Raw genomic sequence first — 23,353 nt, forward strand, 5'->3', positions numbered from 1 at the left:
AAATTGTCCCTTTCCCATTACAGAGTCCGCCCTTTTCCGTTAGCTCCGCCTTCCTCACAAGCCCCGCCTTCTGTCGGCTTTGTTGGCTGCGCCGGCTTCGTCAGTGTCTCCACGACGACGTCACGCGTTGCTTCGTCGGGCAACGTTGCCGGCGGCGAGAGGGAAGAGGCATGGCCTTCTCGGTGCCGCCTGTTCCAGCAGCAGCAGCCGTCGCTGTTGCCGACGCCAGCAACGGCAACGTTTGTTAGCGAGTGCTCGGTGCCCGCATTGCGGTGGCGCCACTGCAGCGACAGTCAACAGCAACCAGCGTTCGTGGCGAAGGATCCTGCGTCCTGTAGCGTCAGCGCTGCGACACACAGCGCCACGATCAACAGTAGTGGTAGCGGCAGCAATAGGATCGGCCACTCCGAAAACAGTTTCGCTACTGAGCGCCGCCGCGACGAGGTCGATCATCACATTGCCGCTGACGCAAGCCTCGCTGGCGACCACATCAATATCGCCGACGAAAAAACCAAGGGGACCCTCCACAGGGACACCGCTGTCGGCGGCCGCGGCTGCATTGGCGATCACAGCAACAGCAGTTCCACCAGATTTCAGCTACGGGAGCAGCGACAACAGCTTGCCATCGTAGTCACTGAAACCACAGCCTCTACCATTACAATTGCAGCTAGCAAAAGCAGATCTGAGCAGACGTCGTCGCTAGCGCCTTTCTTTTCGTTGTCGCCGTTCGTAGCGGCAACGGCAGCAACAGCCTCAGGCGTAGAAGCCTTAGCGGCGGCGGTTACAGCTGCGTCAGCGGCGGAGGTTACAGCTGCGTCAGCGGCGGCGGCGGCGGCGGCGACGGTGGCGGCGGCTACCACTAGCGACACTAGCGACACAAGCGGACGAGCTAATGCGAGCAAGCTACTAGCCAGTGCCGCGTTTCATATCAGCTCTGCGGACGTCGGCGATAAGACGCCAACGTCGCCAACGGCGATCGTCGCCAGCGACAACAGTGTTGCTGCTTGTAACAGTACAACGAGTAGTATTAATAGCAGCAGCACCGCTATTGATACAAGCGCTGCGAGAGTGGCTGCTTCTGCCAGGGGCTCGCGTACGGTTTTGCCCACGACGGTGACTGGCATTGGAAGTGCTGTAGCGATAAGCGACGCCGGCGCTGGTAGCCGCCGGAAAAACGACGCCATCAAGTCCAGTATCCTGCCTATCAGCAGCAGCAGCAGCAGCAGCAGCAGTAGCAGCAGCAGTAGCAGCAGCAGTAGCCCTCTACAGGAGCCTCCGAAGAACAGTTGTTATCAGCAACAGCAGCAGGAGTTAGTTGGACCGCTGTTAGCTTTGCCCCAGTGGTCTTCGCCTTCTGCCGCTGTCAGGACCGCTGGTTTACTTTACCACGACGAGAGCCAGTGCCAGTTAACTTCGGTCACTGATATCGCGGCCGCTGCTTTTATCTCAAGAGATGATAACAGATCATCGTTGTTGCTTATCAGGAACACAGCAGGGACAAGCTACAAGGGCGACAGCGCTGTCGATACTAGCCCCTGTAGCGGTGCTGAATGTGATCGGGGTGTGTTGTCCACCGATAACTGTGCAGCTGTACTCGACGAAGCTGATGAACAGGAAAACCTGCCGAATTTCAATCTCGACGGCGATTTCCTTGTTGCTGTTCACAACAATCAAGGCTATCGAGCAGACCACCATTCACACTCAGTGATACCAACGACAACAACGTATACCCCAATCGAATTTCCTCATTCAGTGAATTGCAATAAGAATACAAGTGTAACAGGAACAGCAGCGGGCACAGAAAGTATCGCTGACCATTGCAAGTCGAATAGTGTACATATTCAATCTGTTGCTGAATGTGCAAAGGAGAATCACTTCAGACAACTAGAACAACGGCAACAAAGTGTCTCCTATAGTAACAATGGAAACGTGTTAGTAAAAAACGTCAACACCAATGGAATATTGAGAGACGATCAACAACAGCCAGATGGACTTTGTAAAGCTTTATTGTCGCCGGTGCCTTCAGGTCACGACTGCTCGCCCCCGTTGTTAGCAGTCGCTGAATGTGTCTCTGAGTCTGAATCTGTTGCTACCGAACTGCTTCGGCAAGCCCAGTCCATTGCTCGGACCTGTATGCCGTACGCGCCGTCTACCTGTCCGTCCTCATCCTACACTCAGTATTTCTGCGCGGAACAGCAGCAGCGATCCCAAGAGAAACAGCTGTACACCGTAGCAACACCATTGCGCAATCTGTCGTCTTGCTCTTCTACAACGACAACGAGAGATCGGTGCGTAGGTCGGACTCCTTCATACGAGTCCTCGCCATTGTGTATAACTGGAGCTAACTGTGAACGTGCAGTGCAGTGCCGAGCGGCAGGTGTCACTGTGAACAAGCAGGTGGTGTTCGGCCAGCATAACGTGGACGAGAATTCTCTAAGTGTCGGTGTTCGTGTTGATGGTGATGGTGATGATGGTGGTAATGGTGGTAATGGTGATGATGATGATGGTGATGTCCTAGATGCTCGAAGGCCAATAGTTGGAGGCAAATCGGCCGCTTGTGTTGACCAAAGGACTAATAGTCTAGGCCCAGTCGATTCTTCCAGCAGAAATCATCGAGTGAACCCTCGAAGTCAACCCTACGCAAGCGGCCAGTCGGTGGCCGATTCCGAGCCGTCAAAGGGCGTTCTAAACGCCGGCGATCTGCAGCATCACGGCGGGCCGGTGCCCAGTGCGGGCATGCTGCAGTATCTCAAGTCGAGTGTGCAGTGGACGCCCGAAGTAGGTGAAATGGACCCCTCCTATGTAACCTACAACGGGCAGACTTATCCAACAGCCAGCTCGAATCTGCGCCAACTCAGCGAGGCTAACGGAATGCTTGGATGGCCCGGACAGGGTTACCCCGATCCGGCTACCACCGGTTTTTCCAGCTATCCCCCCGCTGCCAACCCCCTCGGAATGCCGATGGGTGAGTACGTAACACTTGCAAAAAAATGCTCCTTGAATCGTTCTGTTATTCTAACCAAAAGTTATCAGCAGTACCAAGCGTCCTATCATCGTTCGGTTAATTGTAAACACAACAAAAAACGAACATTTTTTTCCGTCAAAAGCGTCTTATACTTCATTCGTCCGGCAAAAGGTAGTCGTAAACGAACTGTGCTGACTTGTGAATTATGCCCTAGGGGCTTGCAAGTTTTTTTGCTGCATCTCAAACTCAAACAAAGGGGCGACGTTGAAAAGTTTCAGATGAATGCGTATTCAAGCTGGTTATAGTTTTTCGACTGCTATAATCAACAAAGACGTTCTCCAAATTTTACACTGATTTGAATTCTATACTTGCTGTGACTATATGGCCAGTAGGGTGCAAGTGAGCTACATTGTACCGCCTAAAATGAGAGGGTTAATTGTCACTTTGTTTAGGTTGGGTCGTCATAGCGACTCGAAGGATGACTAAATCGAATAGGCTCACTGGTAGTATTACGATGTCAAAGACTGTTCGTATTTATCATTTTCTATGTATGGGCATTTTGAAGAGCGCATTAGAAGACGTAGTTTTCAGGCTGGCGGGGTAGACGTTGTTGATACGTCAGCTGGTACTGCGATGAGAAATTTGTCCCAAAGCGCACCTTTCACAGTAGAGGCTAGTATTACTTAAAGGATAAATGTCTTGAAATTACTAGTTGTTATTGTTTTTAATTAGCTCATCTTTCGGTTGGCTTCTCGGCGACCGTCTTCCTTCAACTATTATTCCAAATCGCTTTTCCACAACGACAATTTTCCCCTTTTGGTTAAGCTGAGCGCGACTATAGCAAAATACGGGCCAGAAGTAAACCCATGACGATATTCATCGACGATAAAAACAGCTTGTTAGCAGTTCTTCAGTATATATATTTAGGGTACATTTTCATTTCGGAAGAGGTTCACTTCTATCCGTTCTTTGAATTATCGTTGTCTCTACCTTCCGATCGAAGGTGGAGATTGAAAGACTCGAGGCGGCCGTGTTATAGGTCGATAATATTTTGGTCATGCACGTCACAGAGACGTTGCCTGTTTTTCTAGTTGACAAAAGTAGAGAAGAACCGTGTAAAAAAAAAAAGACTCGTTTCCTGCCTTCAGCGAAAAAAGAATGCAAGATGAAAGATCCGATAAATCATCACGCTACAAACATTGAATTTGAATGTTTTGTCAACGAACCATCACGGACGCCAATCTGCTTGGTACACTTTGTATCTAACACGTGATGGTAAGCGCACGAAGTGTAAAAATAAGATCGAGTTTTCAAGAGGTCCACGAACTCTATAGTTTATCATGGATTTATTTATGTAAAATAATTAGCTTTTCATCAAACAGATTTAAGCGAAATCTAAGACGGGAACCAGCTGAATAGCAAAATCTATTAAAACATTGTCTATAACCAATGTGTAACGAGATCCTTTGAGGAACGTGATCGGCATCTGTTAGGAAGTTTCGTTTCGATCATATGACAAACCGATGCGACGGAACAACTTTTTTTTTTTGTTAACTAGCTTAATTTAACCAGTTGTTCGAGGCAACACATCGTACATAGTAAATTGAAACTATCTTACATAGCATCTAATATTATTCCTTAATACTGAGAGCTACGATGACGGATTTCTAATCGATCTTACCCTCGATACTCGTGTCAAGTTTGGCGGCTGATACACGTTTCGTTGCTTTCCAACTGTCTGGTATCAAATACATACATATGTATATATATCAAGGTTTTCATATTGGAAAATCTAAGAGAAGCTTGTTTTGTTCACTCTATCTTCCTTCTAGAGATATCTTCGCTAGTTCTCTGTATGAAATCGCATCTGTTGAGCAACAAGCAATGGAACTTCAAATGATCATGACAATGACCTGATTTGTATTTCCTTGTGGGCAAAAGTTAGAAGCCTTCAGCTTTCGGTTGCAGTTTTATCGTTATATGTGAAAACGCTGATACTGCTCGAACGTATTGTTAGTGATGCTGGTCAATGACGCAAAGTTAACCGGCTATGACGCTTAATTGAATGTTAGCTTGCAAACTTGGGGGTTTTTGTAAGCGCACACGTATATGAAGGCATCGCAGTTGTGTCGTCATACTAGTATCTACAAGAGGGAATAACAATCAGCGTTGTAAGTTATTGCAGCCAGTGATTTAACTGACCGGAAAGAAGCGACTTTGGTCGAATAGGGCGCACATATCGTTGCTTCGTCTTTTGGTCGAAACATTCATTTTATCCAAGTTTGTTCAACTTATCTTATATACAGACCCTATGCGCGCGTTGGCTTAATATGTTGATTCCATTTTAATTTAAAGCTTATTTACCGCAAAACAAAGCTGTCTGTTGATTCGTTGTTTTTTTAAGAGAAGGCAGTAGCTTTGCTCTGTTGGACTCCTTCAGCCGATCCTTACGAGATTTGCGTGTTATCCTTCAGAAGCGTAATTGCGCCAGACTATATGTCAGTGTCATCTCTTGGCTTAACGTTTTTATCTTGGGTCACACCTACAATACTATCGGCTGGATTAACGTCTGCTTGTTCCCACGGGGAGTGCCTACTGTGCCTTTGAGGTGATTATACAAGGGCGCTAAAGTGGCATCAGAAGCCGGACCGCGGCCTGAGCATTTCACATTATGTGCCACAACGACGCCATGGAAAATCTACAATTAAAAAACGTAAAACATTTTGTAAATAATTACAACGTGTTTTTTTTTTGCTTTTTTTTTTTATATATATATCTCGAAGTCGTCGTAATAAAGGGGAATACCGAGGATTAATGAATAGGTCGAAGAACGATAAAATGTTCTTTGGAACGGTACGGGTAAAATAAAGGGACGGTTCCACAAAAATGGGCCCTATGTACGAGATAGTGCGGCTGATATGACACGAAGATATACATACTAATCTTATTATGATATAGATAACGCTTCACTTAAGCAAAAGAGGTATTCCTCCTATGGTAAATTTCTACAGCAGAAGTTCTGGGACTTGGACAGCTTAACAGATTACATAGTAGACTTACTATGTACTAAAAACTACGTAATCATTTCTCTCATGTGGCACGTGCATCATCATCATTATGCTATCCTATCCACACAAACACATCGGGACCCATAAGAAGTTTGTGTTAAAGTTTTATGTGGCCACAGATATTGTGTGTACGTACGTACGTACGTCGGCGAGTTGAAGCGCATATAGCTTGGGTACGACGATTGTTTTAATCAATAATCCACAAAGGCTCTATTTATTATGGATATTTGTTTTTTCGTTGCTATTCCTTGTCCTATCGATATACGGTCATCACCTAAGGCTAGAAGAACGTATTTCTTATTCGAAAACATGGAAATAGCTTGAGCTATCGCGAATTACTAAATGAAACGACACTTTTACATGTCGTATTAAGCTCTGTGTATCGCTTAATGGTGTTTCACTGCGGAAGCGTATGTTCCTATTACTAGGACATATAGAGAATTTTTAGTTGAAAATTCATACAAAACACTAGCAATATTCGCTACTCTGATGGATATATATGTTGATGCAGTTTATTCGCTAACGTTCCCTGTCTATAGTAGGTAATAAAAACAACTCCCCCTCGTTAACATTTGTGTACAATATTCTTGTAAGTAAAATAGTAAAGCAGGCAAATATATGCATAAAACACATCTTCACGATAAGAAATGATGAATCATAACTCAGTCATGGAGGGGATTCTAATGACTTTGTTCCACTTTTGCGTGTCCTTATAAAAAATACAATGTTGAGATTGAGCACAGCAGACACTCGTAGCTCTATTTCGAAAAAGACACAACGAACTGTTAGTAGGCGTCTGCAAAGATCGTTACCGTTAAACAAACCATTATAACGTATAGGTTATTTTTAAATTTCAGTTATTTATTCATGATCGAGGAAGATGTTCCTTTGCAAATGGGGCGGCTGCAAAAAGCGGCTGATCTAAAATGATGCAATTAGGATAAATTTGATCTGTTTATAGGAACACTACAACCAGATTGCGTTCTCTGTAGTGTTTGGAAAATTTTCCATACTTTTCTGATATCAACTTCTTTAGCCACAGTCCGCTTCACCTTTTTTGCCCCTGCGTTTTTACCCCAGCCTTTGTAGCTGTGCAAACTCGTTTTCACTAATTGCTAGGGGGTTATCGTCCCCTCAATAAAAAAAAAAAGATAAAACAAATCCCTTGTGGACCAATTACGGTGGATGAAGAAAATCAGTTACAATCATTCAATTTTCGCTCCATTGCCCCCTCGTCCCAAATCTTTTGGCTTAACTTCTGTTGTTTCTTGATTGTCAGTCGTCGGTGGCTTCGTGGCTGTCTCGCCTTTTGCTCATTTCAACCTGGGCCAATTTAGATCATTTAGATAATAATGATAATTATATCGAAAACTCTATAAACCCCCTTTGTTTCTCTCTTTTTTTCTGGTTTGGTTATTCTCTGTGATGTCTCAACAAGCAAGTGTCATTGTCTGAGTCTGCCTGTCTTCGCTAGCATTCGCGAGTAAGTCAAGAAAATGTTTGAAAGCGCTGGACGCGGAGGGCGACAGTGGAGGGGGTTAGACTTCAAGTCGGGAATTTCAGAGCACTGAAATAAGGCGTCGAAAATGAGGGGTGGCCGTTTACCTATGGAGGTCGCCTACGACGTACCCGTAAAGGAGAGCGGGAAAGTTTTGGTTTCTGATCAACGTTTGCTGCCAAGGTAGACATTCGTCGTCGAGCAGTAGTCGGCGCGAGAAGGCTGGAGTTTGAAAAGGTCAGTCGACCTAGTTCAGAGGCTGACTAGCGTAAAGATGGGAAAGCCAGCCAAGTGTAGCCCATCGCAACTTTATGGTTGGTGACCAAGCTTGATGTCGCGTTAAATCGAAACCGGCAAATCGGTCCGGTCCTCTGCAAATTGTTGTCTGACCGCGACAGAACTAACTGACTGCTCTATCGCTCTCTTAGTTAAAATTGTAGATGGTAGGATCATCCTGGCTAGTTGTACAAGTACTATGATATCTATAATAGTTAGATCTGAGCGGCGGCGGCGGCCGAAGAGCTGCCACTCTGTCTCCTTAATCTGAAAGCGTCTGTTGTCGAGATCTGAAGTCTGGGTGACGCCAGCCAGTTAACCACTGGCAGTCACCGCAAACGAGAGGACCCCTGCCGTCTGCGTTGGTGTCGCATCAACGACGCAATCAGCTCGTCGAGTTAAAAACAAAGCTAAAAAAAGAATAGAGAAGACTGAAGATCGAATTCAGGGACGAAGTAGGGGAGGAGTGAGGGGCACACGCAGAAATCCAGACTCGTTCAGACAGACGAACGCCTTTCAAAAAGCCGCGCGTTGCAGGAGCGCAAAGGGTGAGAGCGGCAGACAGCCTGGAATGTGAAGGAAGTGACCAACCAGGGCCGATACTGTTGAGAGTTGGCGTACGTCGACGTAGCAAATCATCAATTACAAGGGGCGTCTCTACGTCACAATATAAAAAATAACAGAGGCAATAGCGGTCAAATGGGAAAAAGAAGTTTGAGAATAATCTGTTTTATGAGACAATTGAACAACGGGTCCTGTGAGGCTAAAGAGTGTAATCACTAGTAGAGATGATGACGGGGGGGGGGGGGGGGGGTATAAGGATTTAGTTTTCGATAATAGGTTCGACATGAAAATTACATCTGCATTAAAAATGTGAAATACTACAGACATGCACTATGTAGTTAGCGTACTTTTACAAGGCAATCTCCTGCAATGGGTGCAATATAGTTTTTTCTTTTCTTTTATAGCATATAAAGCTTAATCTCTAACTATGTATATATATCTAATTTATTCTACTCGCCGTAGGCTGCTCGTTGATAAACAGCTCCTTGTGTTGGAACCAATTTCAGAAGCAATGATTCTAAACGGCCCATTTTCATTCTCGCTGGAGGTGACAAATAATCAGAAAAGAATATGCTAAAACGGGCTGGCCGTACATCAATCATTCCAGTGAGACAAGCAAGGCTCCGACTTCAATTTTCCATAGATGGCCTTCACTGCGTAGCCATAAGCGTGATCGTCGGAGTAACACGCTGTCGTATAATCGTATTGCCTATACGACCCTGATATCGATACAAATTTAGCGGTTGACTACTGTTTTATTGCCTCCTACAGGTTCTCTGGCGCTGAAATTACTTCATGTCGAGTGACAAATACACGTAGCGAGATCGAGCAATCGCGTAAATAACTGAGAAATTGGCGTTTTTGTGGACAAACTGTACAGGCATTTGAAGTGCGGCGAGAAATGCGGTGCCTTGAGCGTGCTTGCACAAATCTAAATCATAATTATTATATACACCGTACTTCTATATTTAGAAAGAAAGCATAATCGTTTCTGAAGCCTTAAACTATTATTATTCGTGTTATAGATGTCATATGAAATACTTCTCCGCCCCCCGTGTACGACACGACGGAACGGTAATGCAGATCAATGGAACTTTTTTACCACTGTACAAACTACTTTTTTTAAATGGCTCAGTATAGAGTCTTATCGTCTCGTGGCAAAACTAGGTACAGGTGATATTTGGCTGTACATAAATAACCGAAAACAGACTACGAGACAGGCGTCGGCAACTTATAATAGTCAAATGGCCGCAGTGGTGAGTTTCAAGGAACAGAACTCACAACGCTTCATGGCTACACAGCGCTCTCTGTCTTGTTGACGGCGACGTCGTCAGAATGGCGCTTTTTCGTCTATCAGTTTAAGATCGCTAGATCAGTTTACTTTGGCCAAGTACCGGCGACGTGAGTCTCTGCCGTATGCTGCCTGTGTTCAAACGAATCGGCCTGGTAGCGTTGCGCAAAGCTAGAGACAGAGAATGACGGCCTATTCCCTCTATCTCGTCCCCTCCACGCCGTGCAGACATCCGACCCCCCCCCCCCCCCTGCTCTTCTCAAAGGGCTGCTGGTTTAGGTGGATCAGATTCGACAGAAAGGTGACCCACTCCAAAATGACCTAACGAGGACACCGCCTAAACCAAGTGCTAGGTGATACATTGACGCATGCAGAAAGCATTGCCCCATCTCCAAGCTATATAAACGCTTATTATTGCCATCACCAGACAGAAGAAGGCCGAGGCCCGATTCACGGACGTTTTTCTCTGCTTTAGTGTAGCAGCTTCATCTAAGAAACAACAGAGCGAGCTTCCCACGATCAATAACTTCAGTAAGAGGCGCGAACGCCGGTTTACCCGAAGGGCGTCATGATAAGGTATCGGCCTCTAACTAGGCGAGCTCGTAACGCTTTGCCGATCGGCAAGGCGTTACGAGGCGACCCAAAGTGGCCAAACATAATGGAACCGAATAAACTTAATCACCTGTCCTTCCAGGCAACGAACAGGCCATTATTCCTTTCGACGAAGGCCTCATACCTATGTGGTATGTACAGTAATGTACATTGCTGTGCACTACATCAACGCAAGCTACATATTTAATGTGTGGTGAAGAATTTTTAATAGACGTATTTCTGCTATGTATATCTAGCATTAAACTGCTATTTTTTATTCAGAACGCTTGTTTTTTTTTTACATCGAATGGTTTTATCGGAGTGTCGGACTTTACGAAGGCAACATAGAAGAACGTAGATGGATTAATGAACAAAACTTTTTCTCTTTTAGAAAATTTTCTAAAATGGAAACCGTTTTCAATATGTGAAACAGCCCATAGCACTTGCGCTAAAGGCTTTCACTTCAGAATGTTCCTTCAAGTACAATTTTCAGTTTCTCAGCGCGCTGATCAGTTCTCCACATTCATTTGTTCTGTATCTACCCCCGCCCCAGTACATTTCCTCAACATACAATTCAGCTGGAAAAAGAAAATCGGAAGCAAGTTGGTTAATGCTGGTTATCCCGCCTCGTGCAAAATGAAGTTCCGAAGTGAGCTTCATTCTGTGAACGACTGGACGCGAAAAAGTACCATCCGAATCCTTATAGTCGACATCAGTGTCCCAAAACAACAAAGCGCTATGACAGCTTCTTTCTCGTCAACGTTGAACGGCGACGAAGACGATTTGGTACGGTTGTGGGGATGCAATTCGGTGCAGCATTCGAGCGGAATGAACGCAACGACATAGTCAGCGTCTGAGTAAGCAGTTGTTTTCCAAGGTCCTGGTACGAAGATATCTGTGACGAACGTCGAGCAAAAGCTTCCTGAACACATGCGAAATATTCGAAGTAATAGCCCTGTCTGTAGCACAAGCTGTGCTTGCCGGTACGGATGTAAACAATTATCCTGTACTTATGGACCGGTTAGAAGTAGTTAGTATACCTTCTAGCCGTAACGAAGTGATCCCAAACGAAAGTAGCATTATGGGAGAATTGCGACAAGCAGGGTGAACGTAAGGTAAAGTCAGGTGATTTTTTCTTGTCCCAGTAATTAGATATAGTACCCGTTCGAACTTGTTATCGTGTCGTATCATATATATATATACTGCATAAGTGCACTTTTCACGTGGGGGTTCGTAAGTATTGTGTGTATACTATATCGACCTCACAACTTCCGCCGTAATGGATTTAGAGGATTGTATGGCCGAAAAACAATCCAGGCCAGAGAAAACTTAATGTATAAATCGGACCTCGCCATGTTTCAATCTATAGCTGATTTGTAACCATATGGTCTGTGCGTTCATTTCAGTGTGATTTGTCCCACCTCGCCGCTCTTATAAATGAAAAGATCACATTTAATTTTTCATTTCTATGCTTCCGCTCTAAATAATAGCGTTTCAAGAATCTTTACACTGATTAATCTTCATTTTTCTACCATTTCCATCGGTCCGCTTAAGTTTCGCATAATAACTAAAATCGGGATAATCGAACCTGCTAACTAACTCTCAACTTATTGTATAGCTTTGTCACTTTGTCAGCCGTGCACTAATTCTCTTTATTTGACCATTTTAGATCCTGCATACATCGACTATTATCAAGACTCGAAAGAGTGTGTCAACTGTGGGGCTGTATCGACCCCTCTCTGGCGTCGCGATATGGCCGGTCACTATCTGTGTAACGCGTGTGGGCTCTACACCAAAATGAACGGTGCGAATCGACCCCCAAGCGGTCGTGGAGCCTCCCACCATAGTCCATCCGGACCGGGGGCTACGCCATTAACCTCACCACTAGCGTTAGCAGCGTCTGTTGCATCGTCCGTACCGCTGCCATCTCCGCCCTCATCATCCCTCGTACTCAAAAGGCAGCACCATCAACAGCAGCAACAACAGCATACTCAGCAACAGCAACACTCGAATGGAAGTTCGAATACGTCCGTACCATCAAGCGCCGGAAGTTCTCAACAGGTTAGTGTTTAACGGTTCAGCGGAATACTTTGTGGGACGTTGATGCAACTTACGCGACGTTTTGCCGGGTAAATTGAATAGTAAATGATTGCCTGTCAGGCCGAGCCTTCGGCCAACCTGATGGCTGCTGTCCAACTTAACATGAAGTATAATAACGTCAAATAACAACAAATATTCTAAGAAACAGGCTAATACATATATATATATATATATATATATATATATATATATATATATTGGTTGGAAAAAGCATGCAGGTCAATAGCAATATGTGTTCATTGTGGGGATTCGTTTTGCTACTAGTTATAGTTAACGGTTTGGGTTGTAGCGTATTTAGGGTGTATAATCGAGAGACTCCTATCGTTGCATACTTATCATTCGTTCCATAAAGCATTCCTTAGATCACTCCAGAGTATTAATCGCCGGCGACTCAGCACTGAACGTTTTCTGACTGATCTTCAGTCGAAGATCATCTTCTCGTAAGGTTGATCCGACAAAATGTCCGTACTGAAGGCGAAATGCCGACACTTCGAAAGATTGCGGCGACAGATTGCTCAGTGGGATATCAGGCCGACAACCCAGACACTCGAAGCCCAGATATGACGGAGACCGGTGATCAGAACTGATAGGAAGACGAATGACTGCCAATAAGCCACCAAACGGTAACCGTTCGAGACCGACCTAAGCTACCGATCTGAAACGTTTCGCTTTCAGCCCCGATCAATTGCGGACGTAGTGGCAAAGGAAAGTGAGTCATCTGAGCTGAAGAGCATAATTCGTCAGATATCGATCAGATAATTCCTTCAGTTAGGACCCCTATTCGACGCCGATTAGCTTGGCTCATGCGTTCAAACGGGCGTGGGTGGGCGTGGATTTTTCTCTAGGAGTTGGCTGGAAGAAAATGCTCGAATCTACTGCTAAAGGGAAATCGTTTAATATTCGTTGCGTACGACATAATACGAGCCAGGTGAGGCTCGCTATCAACAGTCGACTGACGTTTGGAATGAAACTAATACCTGTCAGTTACAAAGTTTGCGATCGGGGACATAGTCACTCACAGCTTTCATACATAATAAACTTTAACCATATCGCAAGTACATCTTTCGACCTTGTTTTCTTCATTTTTTAAAATAAAGAGAAGTCTTCGCAGACGAGAAGAAGCTCGCTACAGAAGAGCTCATCATCGTGAACACGGATCCCTTACATAGTAACGCACATCCGTTCTTGCCCATGGAAAATACGATGTTGATGATGAATTGGAGTTTCGCATTTTCCTATAATTTTTTAGTAGCAACGGCAGCTGCTCACGTGGCTGAACGAGATTCCCTTTGATTCTCGCAGACAGCTTTTCGGCGAGTGTTTTGCTCTTCGACGCTCGTTTTAGAATGTTTTGTTCTGTATCGTGTAGGTGTGTGTGTGTGTGTTTGTGTGTGTGTGTGTGAATAACTAAATCGTTATGAATATTAGGGAAACCCTTCACAATACACCCTACTGCTCGCGGTGGTGCTTGTTTCTGTTAGAATTTCGTACTACATATAGTACCAGCTGAGTTGCTTTGTCATCTCCTTTTATTATCGTTCTAGTATATATATATATATATATATATATATATATATATACACACTAGAACGATATATAGCCAAAGAGTAAGGGTAGTAGTGGAGAAAGAGGGCTTACTGCTGCCGTTCACAGGACAGAGCTGCTGTCCGTATTCATGGTGGCCAGAAACGACGGATAAATGACTATAATAGTTGGCTTACGCTGCCTTACGACGATGTGTCCCACTGCTCTAATCTATGGTCTAATGTGTGAGCGGTTCATTAGTACCAGCAACAGTGACTATTCTATCCGTAACGGCAACTGAAATAGTGCAGCCGGTAGCGTGTGCACAGCGGGAATTCTCTGCATCTCGCGTGTCTGCAGCAGCAATAGCATCGGTGGCACCACTCAAAATCACTATCATCATTAGTATCATCTGTGAACAACAGAGAACGTTCCCTATACCTACGCAGGCTAGCAGACAGTTCACCACGCAGGCACGGAAGCAGACGACCAGGAACGCACATGCGCAGCTGCATGCATCAACATACACATTTGCGCATATCGCCTACATGGAGATGCATCTAGTCGCACCGCGTGAGTCAGCTATCGTCAAGCTTGCTAATAGGATAAAAGGAAGGAGCAGCCGGACTGATGGACGAACCTAGCGGCAGCCTGCTCCTGGTGTCAGTGCGGGGCAGGCTTACCCAGACAGATGCTGCCGTCTGGGCCTTAGCAGGACAATGGAGGGTAGGGAATAACTGACTAGAGCCGGAGAAAAAACAGCCAGCGTTACTTCCACAGATCCACTGCCGTTACTGTTGTCGATTTTGCTGATGCTCGATAAAGCGGGTAGATAGTTTCAGTCACTTAGCCATCTAGCTTGTCTAACCCGCCAATCACTTACTCGTTACCCGTCACGATGACTGAATCATTTTCGCTGCTCGTCGACCGATTATTAACTACTCGAGAGATCGCCTGCCAACATCGTATCTCGATCTGTGTGTGCTCCCAATCTGTTTTCCTTCTCAAAGACTATTCACGTCGTAGAATTGATCCTGTCTCAGATTATGTCACAGACATATTATCTACGGAACATGCTAACGTAATGAAAAGAAGTAAACTGGTAGAACTAGAGTGAAATACTATGGAGAGTCGTGCAGATCCCCGACATTTACTACTGACCTCGACAACAACACACGAATTACCATTGAATACACAACACATATATGTTTATAACGATAAGGGCAGTGAATAGCCGGTTGCCGGATAGAAATTAGACAGCAACGTATTTCTAGCCGACCCTTATTCGTTGCCTTATAGAATAGGTTCGTATTAGAATAATACCGTAATAATTTCTGTCGAATTAATGGTATAGTCCATTAGCAAATTTTGGCGCTTTTTCCGTCACCGTCTGTATGCACAGGTACAAACGCATGTATAACTGACAAAATGTGTACACACACACACAGATGCATTGATATAAACAACAGACGTTTGGTAGCATTCGCGCGGCGGCAACGCAAGCTCTTCTTCTATGCTTCTTTGTAGTAACACTAGTGGTTTTGGCTGTAGATGATGATGATGATGATGACGACGACGACGGTGGCGGCGGCTGCAGAAGCAGCACACGTAAAAAAAATGGCCACTAATCTCCTGCCTTAATCCTCTGTGTTGTAGCTGCACCGTGCGTAATCCTCTGTAATTGGCAGTGCGCCGTCTACAATCCAAATGCAGAAGAAGTCTCCGCAGATGTAACAGCTATGGAGACGACAATAATACTGAGTGATATCGGCGGTTGTCCTGCTGCTGTTGTCCGACGTCACCCGGTAGGCCTGCAGGTAGTAGTGGAACTCAGCGTGAGATGGCTGTGACGGTAATTCTGCCCAGTCGCACGGACCGGACCGGACCGGACATGCCGCGGTGTGGTATTGTTATACATGAGCTATCCGTTGTCGCTATCGTCGTTAGCTTCCAACATTGTCGTTGAGCCAGTTGAAGTTAACCATCTGACTTGTAGAATCTCGTCTAAATGAGTCGCTGTGCACATGCTCATAGCATGTATATGGGAGGCGTTGAGGAAGTATATATTATTGAGGAGCTGTACAAAACCGAATGAATAGCAAGGGGAAGGTTCCTGGGAAACTCGCGCTTCTTCGCGGTTGCTAGGCAGTTCCTGTTGTTGACAGGATTTGTTTGCTTGTATAGTTCTTACTAGCCCTATTGTTGAGGCATGGATATTCTAATTATAGTTGACATCTCTTTTCGACAAGCTAGCCCAACTCTAAATATATAGTGTTCTATAAATCGTCTAATAGGCAGCCTTCTAGTCCTTTCAAACACTTGTAATATCCAGCTCTAGGTAATTTATGCACGTGGACTTGAAGCATGCTAGTATGAGTATTCCCGAATACGTGATCATCATGATGCGCTCGCTTAATTTCGTTCTTGCTAACTCCCTTGCCGGTTTCAACTTAATCTATCAAAGGCAAAAAATCTGCTCTGACAAGCGGAGCAAGCCTTCTGCTTAAAGAAGCTTCTGACAGAGGGGAAAATCTTAGAAGTGGCCACGATTCACCGACACTACAGTCGAGCTAACGCTGGTAGACCCGTCGCTGTTTTCCATCCATAAAATATACTTGATGGCTCCTTCCTACACGATCGATTTAGCCCCGCTTTATGACTATCCTTTGCACCACCTCCTTATCCTATCATCACATGGGCCTACTAGGTATCAACAGGATGCACCCATGTACTGTCGTGTTGAAAACTGGCTTCAGAGCGGTGATACTCCCGATGTCGGTCGGTTAATCCGCTGGTGCACAACTCGTCTATGCCAGTTGCGATCATTCAATGCTCAAAAAGCTGATTTCGACGGATTGATAAAATAATAAATGCGTACAATTTTGTAGTTTTTCATCGAATCATCTAGCCGGCTACTACATGCGGCTTATCGGCCCCATACCTAGGCGCACACTCGTATTCCCCTTAGACCGCTCTCCTAGTTGATCGTATACCCCGCAAAGATAAATGAAGCGTAACGAGTACGAGCTAAAAAGTAGGGTATGAATGATCGTTTACGTTATAGTGCGATTTCTACATGGTGCGCTATCGACTACCATCCTAGATACAGACGGTAGTCTTGCACCTTCCGTTTGTCCCGAACGCAGAAACAACAGTACGAGTGCAGCGGGACTGGCCCGCGCCTCATTTGTGGGGGCGTCACGAAATGGTTTTTATTGAGTTGTTTCTACTGGTCTACGGGCCCAAATCAGGCTCTAGCTAGTTCATCCCACCGTACTTCACTAGTGCTGCGTCGCCGTCTAAGAAGCTACGGCAACTGTTCGCATGGTAGGAATGACAACAGCGATTGAAATCGTCTGGGCCATCAGGAGCAATATATACGTGTATGTGTGTGTGTGCGTGCGTGCGTATGTATATTGATTTCTCATGTATAAAAGAAGACACATCGTCGAGATGGCGGTGCCTGATGACCTGATCTTCTGCGCTAACCCGGTGGTGCGATCACCATTTCTATTGCTTCTGCTGCCACAGCTCCCGAGCGTCTGTCTTCGGCCCTTCCCTGATCTGGGCAAGCGATCAATGAGGCCAATTATTTATGGCGTCTCGCTCGCTTCGCATCTTCCTGTTTCAAATCGATCGGTTTGGGGATTTTTTCAATGATTAAGCCGGAGAGAGAGGTGCAGAGCGTAAAGAAAATATTTCGAAACTCACGATAACCATATTTATGCCTGCTTCTGTAAGAGTTCCTGTTAAGATGTGTCTTGCTTTGGTATTGGTTAGCGTTGGAAATAAGGGCGCGTCTGGTTCGCGTTAGAAATCGGCAGGGATGATATGTCATGCGTTGTTTTGGCGTTCACTGGCGACGCTTGTCAATGCCAATGTGTACTGTGAAGCAAAAGAATGTCCACGCCTATTTCGTCACTTACTTCTATTTTGTTTTTAAAACTTTATCTTACTATACTGCTAATAATGACTAATTATCTTTACCGTATGTACGTCCGCGTTGTTATGTTGAAATTATTGTGTGTTCAATATCGTGTACTCGCCCGTTTTAGGTGTCCCTTACCGAATGTACATTTTCTCGTTTCCAAGTTTGGCAAATTAAGTGGCAGGGCCTGATCTGTATCAAGGCGGAGGGCTGACAGGTCTTCGATCTATGTTTGGTTCTCTGTTAGACTTGGGAAATTTTGAGTAGTATTTTACGTGAGTGCCTTCAACTATACTAATTATGGTCGACTGTGATTTTTTGTAGCCAGCAAACTGTATCTCTCTCTGTATGTGTTTTTCTATGAATCCACTCGTAGCCGTCACTACAACACATAATCATTGTATTTGGTTTCAGTACGACATCACAGGCAGCGTCAAAACAGCGCATGAACGCACCATATTTACGGTCACGATAATGTTTGAATGGGTCGTTTGGATAAATGTGTCTGTCAATTTATGGTTATCCAGATATCTGAGCTATGTAATCCGTAGGCGATGTTCATGGTTAATCCGGTAACACCCTATAGCTTGGTCCAACGCCTTTGTATAGAGAGCTCAGTTACATAGTTGAGTCCGCAACAATGCAGGACATATTATGAAACCTTGTCTTTATTCTGGAGTAACCCACTGTATACGTCCAAATGAATGTTTCCTAAAGGGAAAGGGGGCATTTACCCTGTACCTGTAATAGCTATAGGCGGCTGACTCTCTGTGACCTTCTCAGGATTCAACTCGGTCCCTGACGCTGTTGCTCATCACCGGCATCTCCTTCTTCATCTATATGGTAATCCCTAAAACGTGACTTTTATATCAAACAGCTAAGCGTGTCTTGGGCGTGTCTTTTGTGTCTAGTCGCTTGGCGTAACATATATACTCCTATATTTAGATGGTCTGCCAGTTCAGTGACGGGTTGTGGTTAGAAGGTCTACGCGAGAAGTACTTGGCGTATCGCGTAAAGGTGGACGGCATTTTTAATGCCGTTTATTCAAAATGTTCTATCTAGTAAAGATGTACATGGGAACAAAGAGTTCAGCTGGGTCCATTTTGTTAAGTGTCAAACAAAAATCTAGATTACTTTGTATTAAGTCTTGTTGTGTTCAGTTGACATCAATGTAAAATGGGGGTTGTTGTTGTCGTAGAAAATACGCCACCGTTACCAGAAAGGTGAACCATTAACTAATTTATCAGCAAGTGACTGATATATTTAATAACAAAAATAAGAGATCACTTGAAACGTTATAACAGTGAAAATATTTATAGTATATGTCACACACAGTGAAAAGCAGAATCGATTCAATCGGATGATAGGCCAAAGTAGGCGACTGAATCATTAAATGTTGCCTGCTGGCGTGAAATAAGGAAAATTAGTCAAGGCCCCATAAAGATACAGATTGTATCTCAACTCTAATAGAACTAATATCTACTTACTGAATGCAGGTTAATGGTGAAGAGAGATATAGTCAAATTTACGTGGCAATTTCAGCTAGTTGCTATTTAGCTGAGCTTCGGTGACAACAGATGAGCCGACGAACGGTTCCTTCCGATGAAATAACCTGCTATTCCTCAACTTTCGACTTCAAAAACGCTGAATAGGCTGCGTTGTCGTTATTTTGTTACCAAATTAAGTCGCTTTTCGGTGTAAAATTTTTTTCACCAGGAGATTTTTTACCAGTTTTGATTGATAACATATGCTACATGTGGCTTTGGCTATCGTGAAAATTTGATCGGAGTTATTTTTTGCCTCAAATAAAAATGTTCGGTCTTTTTTTACTATAAGAAAATTTGTCCTGTGCTATCTGTGCATATACTAACCACCCAGAAAGCAGTTATTTGAAGCAATTTTACGTATCGCGTATCTGCAAAAGAAGAACTCAAACGTTACTATATGCTAGAAGACACGTTATGGCGTTACAAACCTACCCCAAAATAGTAACTTATACACAGGACAGATAAAGAAACGAATAGCGCATATAATACAGCTTCCTTATATGAGCAATGTAACAATATCAACATGGAACAGCGCCTGCAATTTGGAATGGTACTTTTATAATGACGCTTCAGGGACGACCAGTGGAAAAAGCGTTAAATCGAACGAACATCGGCACATACTTCGGGACCCCCATCAGTAACTGTCGCTAACACAAACCATAGAATAATCAGTAAATTTAATCAGTAGTTTGTTCGATGCATGGGTAGCCAAGCAGTAAATATAAAGCCTTATTATTTGGCTTTTCTTTCTAGCATTCATAGATGGGTTACAAAGCGCCGAGTAATTGTCTCGCCCATTTTATTGCCCAAGTAACCAAGAAGCCTCCATACATTCTCCCAAAAAAGAACGCACGGTAACAACTAGTAATAGGACAATAGATCTTTATTTACGCCAGCAATCAATTTATCGATTATAAAATAAATATAGAAGTAATGATGCACGCTCACATTTTATTGGCCTTTTTTGCCGCGTAGTATACGAGATTAAGTTTAAATCCGGCAAAAATTGTAAAAAAAAAGACAAATGTAGCAGTGATGGATTTTTTACTTCTGAATCTATCGATTCATTTCGGTAGATGGAAACTACCGACCGTCGCGACAACCCGGCCCCAGTTGGACCTTTCGCTTTGTACTCATCTGGACCATGTCCTTACCTCGTCTTTCCGTCGCGTTACGGGTGTCTATTCCCATTAAGTGCACTATTGTTTTTTAAAAAATTTTATGAAGGTTTTGTTTGCCTCGGTCATCTTCCGTGCTCTCCTGTTGCCTCCCTTCATCTTCGTCATCGACTTCGCCTCTTACTCAATCTGTTGCTTTTTTCTCCACGATTTTTCGTTCCCATCTAACCGTTTTTTGGCTGTTGGTTTCTTTTGCGGATCGATAACATCAGATCCCGGCTTGAATTGAAATCATCAGCCACTAGCCGCCAACACCGATGGGCTACTTCTGCTTCTACTGTTGCTACCGCTGCTGTTTCCGTATTGCCGATAGCTAATAGCGCGTTGATGGTGACAGGCCTGGAGGCTTTTGTCCCTCTTCTCGCTGATCCTCTCCCACTCAACACAGATGACATCAACGCAAGATGTCCCCATCGTGTGTGTATCTTCGTTTTTTGTTTTTTAATCAGCCTCCTCACCGTCTCTCGCTCACTCGTTCTTCATTCTGTGGCTGTTCCACTGCGATGATTTCGACTCACACAGTCACAATGCACGTTTTCTGGGCTTGCCACTTCCCCTGTTTATTCCTGGCTTGCTCCCTTTCCCGACACTATACTGGTGAATTTTAGCGACCGCTGCGGCCGTAGCTGCTAGTTCCATAGGCTCCCGCGCATGAAGCGACGAAGAAACTGTATTTGGTAGGGTGGCAAAACAGCCTAGAGCCATCATTTGACTCTGGAGCGGGACCAACTTGCCTGTACATCCATCCCTATGGGCTCTGGCTGGTTGTATCTGTGACGGCGACGAACCAAACGGTGATCGTCTCTAACGTCGTCAACCGACCGTCGCTCATTCGGCAACACTCGCTACTCGACGGTGTTGCTCGCGAATTTGCGACGACTTCGGGTTGTATGCTAGCTAGATGGCTGGCCGGCAGGCGATGCTGCTGGAGTACCAGGAGTTTTTTTTCTTTAGACTTTTATTATCATCCAGCTATAGCAGCGGCGGCGGCGGCGGCGGCGGCGGCGGCGGCGGCGGCGGCTGTAGACACACACACTCGCACGGACGCAAGCCATATAGTTGGAACGTCACACGCACAACACGCAAAAAGTGTAACAGCGCAATAGCAACAACAGCGGTGGCAACGGCAACAATATCATCAACAAAGTCGGCATCAACAAGTATAGAATGCAAAGACACTACGAGATAATGGCCATGGTGATGATGACGGTGATGATGTTCCGAATACGTCGACGCCGGCGACATCGAGATTCAGACGAGCTACAGACAGACCGGGACGAGCGGCCGAGACATCGTTGACTTCGTATTCGTCTTCGTTGTCGTCATGGCTTTCGTGTTTCGTCGAGCCGTCCGCGGGCCACAAACGCGAAGCAGACGGAGGAGATTGGGCAGACAAAGAAGCAACATACACGAAATATCTGTAGCCGCACAAAAGCGACGAAGTATATCAATATCAGCGTAACAACAGCATATAGAGAGAATACGGGTGAACGTAAAATTTTGATCATGAAATTGAGTTTATTATGATTGTGTGCTTGATACTTGCTGTCCACCGTATTTCACTAACCGACCACTTACGCGTTTGATTTTATATTGGGAACAATCCAATTGGCAGTGTTATCCGCATATATAAAACTCAGATCAGTAAGTGCCGATATCACCGACAAGGATACGTTTTTCAACGTAAACTAATATCGCCGATACAGTTGTGGGTATACAGATAGGTAGCTGGCAGCCCTCGCTGGGCAAGTTGCATTTTCAGGTTGACTTCATGCATAGGTCGTCTTGCATGCCGAAGATGCATCAGAAAATCGAGAGGGACGCAAATGAATGGCCGGCACAACGATCGTCGCCTGCAAGAATCATGTAGCTAGTCTGGTCACAGCTTCCAAAAGGCTATTCTTCTAACACTCGACCTAACTAAGTCTGAGAATATTTGCACCACCCCATTACGCCAACGCCTCGATTTGTTGGGAATCATGAGGTGGCAAAACCTGTGCTGTATGTATGGAGCTCAACGTACCTAGCGGCGGTAAACGTTAACAGACAAAACATACTGATTATAAGGTGTGGCGCCATAGGCGTTGCAAAGCCCAAGGTCGCTTCCATCCCGGTACCGTGATAGTTGAAGTGATCTGCTGTTATAAACACCGTTTCCAGTGATTAATCAATAGAAATGTAATAGCAAATAGGATGGCACCTTACCTTTATTCGTATCTGGTATTTCTACGTACGAGCAACACATTGGCATTAACAATATTTGACCTTAACGAAAAATTGTCATCACCTCGGTGATATATCATTTTCGGCCCTCGTGTCACGAATGACGATGACGATTCCAGGACGGTATCATGTTAAGCGTTACTATTCACCGTGATATTTGGGCCAACGCTAGAAACTCGGAAGGCCTTCTGGCCGGTAGAGCAGGTACACTTTTAGTGATCTCGATTGATAATTAAATAAAATGCGTCTACAGATCCTGGTAGATTACATGGTCTGGCGTACAAATGCCCTTAGTGCAGGCTAGGAGATAGAATCTCTTCGCAGATGTCTGCGCGTGATTATCGGTGATAGTGTCGGAAAGCTTGCCGGGCAATCCACAATGAACTGCCAACACGTGGCAACTTGGCAATGCCAAACTTAAAAACTCTAAATTTTTATATTGGATGCTTGATTCTCGCTCTTGTGTGACATGGAGCAGTCAAACTGAACCTGTGCTAGCGTTACAGACTCTGTGAATCGTTTCTATTATAAAATATTTATTTATACTTAAAATTATTTGCAATTTGCCCAGAAATGTTGAACACTCCACGCGGCAGGGGG

The 23,353-nt window shown here is 44.8% G+C and overlaps 1 protein-coding gene across 2 annotated transcripts in view; it reads left to right on the forward strand.

The window, feature by feature from the left end:
• The window catches only part of LOC111265723 (uncharacterized), a 97,737-nt gene that overhangs the window by 46,642 nt on the left and 27,742 nt on the right, over positions 1-23,353 (forward strand). The window contains exons 3-5 of one of the 2 annotated variants that reach the window (XM_086970611.1): positions 24-2,965; positions 11,923-12,314; positions 12,777-13,400. In XM_086970611.1, the coding sequence (XP_086826737.1) occupies positions 24-2,965; positions 11,923-12,314; positions 12,777-12,797 (3,355 nt within the window). In that variant the 3' untranslated portion in view covers positions 12,798-13,400. Of the gene's footprint in view, positions 1-23; positions 2,966-11,922; positions 12,315-12,776; positions 13,401-23,353 lie in introns of those variants that run through there. The other variant, XM_022842625.2, reaches the window with a different exon arrangement.

Source organism: Varroa jacobsoni, unplaced genomic scaffold, assembly GCF_002532875.2.
Source record: "Varroa jacobsoni isolate VJ856 unplaced genomic scaffold, vjacob_1.0 scaffold_1001, whole genome shotgun sequence".
In the NCBI taxonomy this organism is placed as follows: domain Eukaryota; kingdom Metazoa; phylum Arthropoda; class Arachnida; order Mesostigmata; family Varroidae; genus Varroa; species Varroa jacobsoni.